This window comes from Gavialis gangeticus, unplaced genomic scaffold (genome assembly GCF_001723915.1).
Source record: "Gavialis gangeticus isolate Ggan-Ray unplaced genomic scaffold, GavGan_comp1, whole genome shotgun sequence".
NCBI lineage: Eukaryota > Metazoa > Chordata > Crocodylia > Gavialidae > Gavialis > Gavialis gangeticus.
In genome coordinates, this window is record NW_017728992.1 from 208,955,584 (window position 1) to 208,962,499 (window position 6,916).

The following is a 6,916-nucleotide window of genomic DNA, read 5'->3' on the forward strand; positions in this document are numbered from 1 at the left end:
CCCCCCCCCCCCCCACACTGATCCTCAGGCCTTTCCACCCTAGGGTCCCAGTTCTGTTTGCTGTCCCCAGGTTGCAGAGCAGAGGCTGCTGGGTTTTTCCCCAGGCTTCTGGGATTTTTGCTGGCTAGGAAGGAATCTCTTCCCCTCCTGTTGCTACACACAGTGGAGAGGGGCTTTGGTTTTTTGCCTTCCTCAGGGGCTGGTGCTGCTGCAGCCCAGACTGGGACAGAGACTGGGCTGTGCCAATGCCCCCGCTGGGACTAGGACAGCTAGAGGGGCTCACGCCTCTGCTCAGGGTCAGACCGATGCCGTATTTGAGATGAAGAAGGAATTTTACCCCATGGTCAAACTGGTATGGATTGACGTGGGGGAGGAGGAGGGTGAGCCCTCTTCCTTGCATCTCTCAAGTTCATTTTAACAACCCTTGCAGCAGACGGACAGCCCTCATCCCCCTGCTTTACCCCTGGCAGGTTACAGTGCCTTTCTGATGTCTTTGGGCAACATGCCCTGTAGTTGTGCTGGATAAGGACTTGTACGGGATGGTTTGGATAGGGCTGACCCTGTCTCCAGCAGGGGGTTGAACTAGATTAGTGGTTCTCAACCTTTTTTGTACCAGAACCCACTTGCAAAATATCAGGGGCTAGTCCCAACCCAATGCCCCTCACTCCCAACCTGCTGCCCCCCCATGTGTGGGGTAGGGTGTGGGTGTGTGGGAAACAGGGAGGCCCAAAGCAGCCCTTCGCAGAAACTCCACCAGCCTGCAAGGGACAAGACACAGTTTCCCATGTTTTTCCTCCTTTAAAGGAGAATCAATTTTTCAAGTTCGTTCGTGACCCTTTCATATATTCTTGCGAGCCACTTTTGGGTCATGACCCACAGGCTGAGAAATGCTGAAGCAGATGACTTCTGGACCTCCTGCCAGCCCGTCTCGTCTCTGCCAACCCTTTCCTTTGCCCAAAGAGCCAAGCCAAGTGGACTCTTCCCCCAGAGAAATCGTCTCCAGGGTAGGACCATGCAAGAAGCAAGACCAAAACTCCAGCAGGTGCTGTAACTTTGAGGACCCTGCTCTTGGAGGGACAACACTCCTTCCCCTGCAGGGCCTCAGCTCCCAAAATCTAGCTTTCAGCAGCACATACAAACACTCTCCTGCTTGCATATCTATGTTGGTCAACTCCAAAGCATTCAGTAATCCCTTCTGCTCTGTTCTATCACAATCTTAAGTCTCTCTGCTTGACCGACTATTGGTTTGCACCCATATTCAGGGTATTTATCAGCTTCTGCTCCAGCAGGTGCCAGTTAGCTCTTCAAGAGAAAAGCAGTAGTCCAGAGCAGGATGTGTAGCCCATGGGGCAGCCACGCGATCTCCAACTGCCACCTTCACAATAGAGCAGCAGCAGCTTCCATCGGTGACAGGTCCCATTGTGCTACAATCACCCTGCAATTCTGTGATTCAGACTATTTCTGCTCGGCAGCTGCTGGCCACCCGTAATACCCAGACTCCCACAAGGTCACTAACTGCTTCAGTATGAGCACCCTGTTTTGGGGCCAAAACATCTCCTGTGTAAGGATGTGCTTACAGGCTTGACATCCAGGAGGATGGAAGACTTGGCAATGAGGCCCGGCTTCTTGGCTTTCTTTTCTGCATACTGGCGCAGTCGCTCTTCCCGGACCATGGCAGCCTCCTGGTCTTCCTCTTCATCATCGCTGCCAAAGAGGTCGATGTCATCGTCGTCCTCATCCTCATCAGCAGCAGGGGGCTCAGCAGTTTTCCTTGCAGGTGGTGCAGAAGGCAGCTCCACTTTCTTGGAGGAAGCAGACAGTGGTTCCACCTTCTTCATGGGGGTGACATGCTATGGGGAACAGGGTGGGAGGAGAGGAAAGTTGAGGTGCAAAGCCACAAAAACTCTCTTCCCCCCCTCACAAAGCTTACAATGTGCTCGGATAATACTGCTGCTGTCTAGAGACAGCAGAACATCAGGTAGCCAGGAGCCTGGTCTTTGTCTTGCCCAGAATATTAAGAGCCTGAAGCTCTGGCATGGCGATCATGGGAGACAGCCCTGACAACACACCCTGCCATATAAGCAGCACCTGTCTGCAAGAGATGGAGCTTTCCAGACTGCTGGTTCGAGGGTGGAACTAGGAGGCATCTACCATCATGACCACCACCAGCTTGCGCTTCCAGATCTGAGCACACAGCAACATGTCCATTTGAACCCAACCCCAAAGGGAGACCCGACCAGAACACTCTGTGCACGGACACCATTTCCTGGGGAGAATGAATCTCAGAAAACGGGGGTGTGAAGGGAGCTCAGGAGGTCACATCTAGTCCAACCCCCTGCTCCAAGCAGGACCAGCCCCAGCTACATCATCCCAGCCAAGGTTTTGTCCAGCCAGGTCTTCAAAACCTGCAAGGATGGAGATCCGACCACCTCTCTGGGTAACCTGTTCCAGTGTTTTACTACCCACCTCGTGAGAGATTTTCCTAATATCCAACCTCAACTTCCCTTGCTGCAGCCTGAGCCCATTGCTCCTTGTCCTGTCATCTGCCCCCACTGAGGACAGCCCAGCTCCATCCTCTTTGCAGCCCCTCTGCATGGAGATGAAGCTGCTATTCAATCCCCCTCGGTTTTCTCTTCTGCAGACTCAGTCATCCCAGTTCCCTCAGCCTCTCCTCACCAGTCCTGTCCCCCAGCCCCACATCCATTTCCATTGCCCTCCACTGGGCTCTCTCCAATGTGTCCACATCCTTTCTGTAGTGGGGGCCCACAGCTGGACAAAGGACTCCAGAGGTGGCCTCCCCAGTGCTGAATAGAGGAGAAGAATCACTGCCCTCAATCTGCCGGCAACGCTCCTCCCAATGCAGCCCAGTGGTTCACTCATAACGAGTCACAGGCTGCCTCAGACACATGCTGTAATGTCAGGCATTACTAGAAGAGGCTCCATTACTGTGTCTTTGGGAGCAACTTAAGAATTTTTGTACTCTACAAAGTGAGAAAGTTAGTTCGATGCATGCTACAACCTGGAGCAAAGGTGAACAAACAAGGGCAAGACATTCAGCTCCCAGAGATGCTGTCCCTAATGAGGTAAAAGACATGGCATAAGCCACGTACGGTGTCTGCAGCAGGTAAAGCAGGCAGTATTAGACACTTGCCAGGCCCCGCTGATTTCAACATTAAGGGCAGTTCTTAAGGCATTTTCATGTGCAAGCTCACTAGTGTGGGAACAGCCAGCTTAGCTTTGGGCACCTTATTAGTGCTTGTTACTTTTATAGATATGTCCTTCCACCTCTGCTCAGCTCTTCATACCTCCTGAAGGCTTACTCCAAGCAAGTGCTGGATCCAGCACGCAGCCATGTGTAGCACATGTCCCAAGCCCAGCACATGGGGCAGTCTGGCATGCATCATAGGTGGGTCAACTTGCAACCTAGGGGCAGCACCAGCACTCCATGGGCCAGGTCCAGCTTACAGGCCACATCTTGGACACCCTGGGATAAAGGATCAACTGCCCACCTGCATGGCAAGCAAATCTGTGGCTGGCAAATGAGCCTGTCTTCCACTGCTTAGAGTACAATACAATGAGAAGGGCTATGGAAACACCCCCTCTGCCTATCTTCTGAAGTGCTACTTGCTACATATTCAGTATGTACCGAGAAACTTTGGGATTTCATAGCATATTCCTATTTATACATGCCAAGGTAGTCACCTGCGTTAGCTTCATAGGCTTTGATGCACCTATGCTGATTTACTCCAGATGGGAATCCACCCTATTCATCCCCCCTGAGCGGGTTTAAAACAGGAATACCCCTGCCCTGCCTGTGTCATTGCAAGTGTAGCTAAGGAGGGTTTTACTGTCGATGCCTTGTGATCCCTCTGCAAGCACTCCCCTTTCCCTTCAGGTGGCCTGAAGTACTCCGAATGGAGCTGGCACCTTGCAGGCACCCAGAGGTGGGTTTTACCTGGGTTGGTAGTGGTGCTGAGGACTGGTGAGAAGTAGAGCTTCTTTCTAGGGTACTCAGGCGACTTTCTAGTTTGGAGATGGCGTGCTGGAGATCTGCAACAACTAGAGAGGAGAGAAAGACCGTTTTACTGGGTCAAGCTCTGATACTTTGGTCAGGACAGGATGAGTTTGCTTTCAACCCTCCTTCACCCAGAGGGTAATCCTCCCCCCAGTGTTAGTAAAGCCACCACCATCTGTGAGGCTCTAGCTGGTAGCACAGAGGATGCATGCACGGCTGTCACCACGAATCAGACGCGCGTGCCCATCAGAAGCCGCCCTCACTTACCACTGCGAAGGTTTCTGTTCTCTAACTCCAGGCTGGAAATCCGGGAGATGAGCTCACTTTGGTCGCCGCTGGGGCCAGCGGCAGAGGTTGTGCTGGCACTCTGCAACAAGGAAAAATGGAGTGAAAAAATGGAGCCCGGTCACACACTTGCAGTTCTCAGATTCGTGTGCACAGGGGCAGGCACGACACCAGAGACAAAGAACTGGCACTTCTGTTCTCAAGGTTTTTAGTGGTAACAGACGACCCAGGTAAGTACCAAGGTGTGAGCTGCACGTCACCAGTTCCAGGTGGAGCCAAGTCGGGCTGGAACTATGTCTACATGTCACTTGAGCATCTTTCAAAGCATTTTACAGCGATCAGATACCTGGAAACATTCCCGTGGGCAAGGCAGACTGTCTTGTGTTACAGACATGGAAACTGAGGTGTGAAGCACTGAACCGACTCCCCCAAAAAAATCAGACAGCAAGTCATGAGGGGAGAGGGATTCAAATCAAGGGACCCCAAGAGATTTTCTCCCCCAGTCACTGCCCTGGCCACTACCTAATGCTTCCCTTAAAACAATTTAAGCTGACAAGAGCTGGAGGAAGAAGGTATTTCATATTTTGGTACCATTTTCAAAAAACAGCTGGATTTAACAGATGTGCATTTTTAATAAGCCATTATATGTGCCTCTGCTTAGGCAAAGGCAGAAAATAAAACCAGTCATTAAACTCAGTTTGGATTTGCTAATACTGAAGTTTACAAGTCCAGAGAGCACCACGCTCATTGGAGTGTAGCTTTCATGGATCAGTGTCTCCATTCAGAGCTCAATGGTGGCAAAAGGAGCGTGGTAGCAGGGAAAGCGCCAGTCATTCGGCAATAGCCCCTGCCTAGAATTGTGTCCAGGACACTGCGGAGGGCCTGGTAGGACCGAGTGCTTTCAGCCCTTGGGATGGCCCTGCCGTAACTTAGACCACACAAGCGCCTATGCCTGGCAGGGGCCAGAGAAGGTTGGATTACTGTCAAGGCAGCATGCTCACTCTTGGGGGAAGGCAGGGGCAGAGAAGAGCACTCTCTCTTTCAGACAGTCCCTTCCAGCTAGAACACGAACACAGGAGCTCACTTTGGAGGAAGCCAAGAAACTGGCCCAGAAGCTACAACTTACCACCAAGCTCCAAGGTGCAAGGGGTAGCAGGCAGGTATTTCAGGGAAACACCCAACTCCTGAATGGTAACAAGGGGCAGCAAGTTGGCACAAGTGCCAGAAGCCAAGTCACATAAAAAGCACTAATCCCCGCAGACCTGGAAGCGTGGTCTCGAGCTCAGGTGTACAGCTGCCCCCCTCGTTGAACCTTTGGTACTTTAGCCACATGCTCTGACCACCTGCCTACAGACAGACGGCAAAGAGCTGCTAAGTGCACCATGCAAAGACATCACGAGAACGCATGCTGGTCTAGTCCAAACAAGGGCTGCTCTTCCCTGCACACACACAACCACCAGATGGGTTTCATCCATCTGCACAGACACTTACAGTTGGGCGACCTGACTGCCTCTTGCGGCGGGCGGGTGACACTTCTTTGTGGCTATCCAGACCTGTCTTGTGCTGGAAAGGGGGGGAAGGTTTGGGAGTGTTTAGCAGACACAAGATGTAGAAAGGGCTGAAAGCATATTGCTCATGCTGGGGCAGGCGTTTGCATGCGGAAAAACCATTCACAGCCTCCTTGGCCAAATACACCATCCTATGAACCGCAAACACCAAACAGGGCAGGGGCAGGAACACAGTCCCTCCTGAATTGCCGTGCTAGAAATACAGCAGATCTAAGGCAGTGGTTCTCAACCTTGTTAGGCTCAACCTCATTAGACTCAGGGCATCACTCAGGAAACACCAGCTCTTCCGCTTCACTTGTCGTTTGACCGCAGGGAAGTAACAGAACAATTCTTCAGTGCAAATCGCTCCGAAAAACCACAACAGATTGGAGGGCTTCTGATACCTTCAATTCCTATTTGAAACTTCTGGGTTTATCCTGTGAATCGTGTAGGTGCAACCAGTGCTAATACTGCCTGGTTGTGAATCCCTGTACTAAGCATTAGCTCTGCCTTCTGGTTAGCTCACCCAAGCGCTGTGGGAGAGAACAAGAGACCCTGCCCCGACCCCGATTTAACACTGGGCCTCCAGGCCTTTTCTCTTGTGGAAAAATAAACGGGAGCGCGTTATGTAAATGCTCGGGGTGAATACATTACGCAGCTCCTGGCATTTTCTAAGCACTATGCAAGGCAGCTAATTAACTGTCATGCCTGCTGTGCCCTCACATCATCACTGGGCCAAACAACAAGGGGGACAACACCCAAAGCTCGTTCACCTGCAGTTCTACCAGTGTCACATACACCACCCCTGGCTTACGGTGCCCGTCTGCTGTCTACATCAGACAGACAGGGTGATCTCAGCATGTGAGGATGAATGAACAGTGATCTGACATCAGCTGCAGAAAGACACAAAAACCTGGGAGAAAACACCTGAACCTCCCTGGATGCTCCATCGCAGACCTCAGCACTGCCGATGATCGTATGAGGTCCCTTCCAGCCCAACACTGCTGTGAATCTGCGTGCTGTTCTCAGGCAGGAAAAAAAAAAAAAAAAAAAAAAAACTTTAAAAACC

At 51.6% G+C, this 6,916-nt stretch overlaps 1 protein-coding gene across 3 annotated transcripts in view; it reads right to left on the reverse strand.

The window, feature by feature from the left end:
* The window catches only part of EEF1D (eukaryotic translation elongation factor 1 delta), a 37,589-nt gene that overhangs the window by 2,027 nt on the left and 28,646 nt on the right, over positions 1-6,916 (reverse strand). For 2 of the 3 annotated variants that reach the window (XM_019528261.1, XM_019528260.1), the window contains 3 exons: positions 4,283-4,382; positions 3,956-4,059; positions 1,578-1,850 (listed from right to left, as the gene is read on the reverse strand). In XM_019528261.1, the coding sequence (XP_019383806.1) occupies positions 1,578-1,850; positions 3,956-4,059; positions 4,283-4,382 (477 nt within the window). Of the gene's footprint in view, positions 1-1,577; positions 1,851-3,955; positions 4,060-4,282; positions 4,383-5,791; positions 5,864-6,916 lie in introns of all 3 variants that reach the window. The other variant, XM_019528262.1, reaches the window with a different exon arrangement.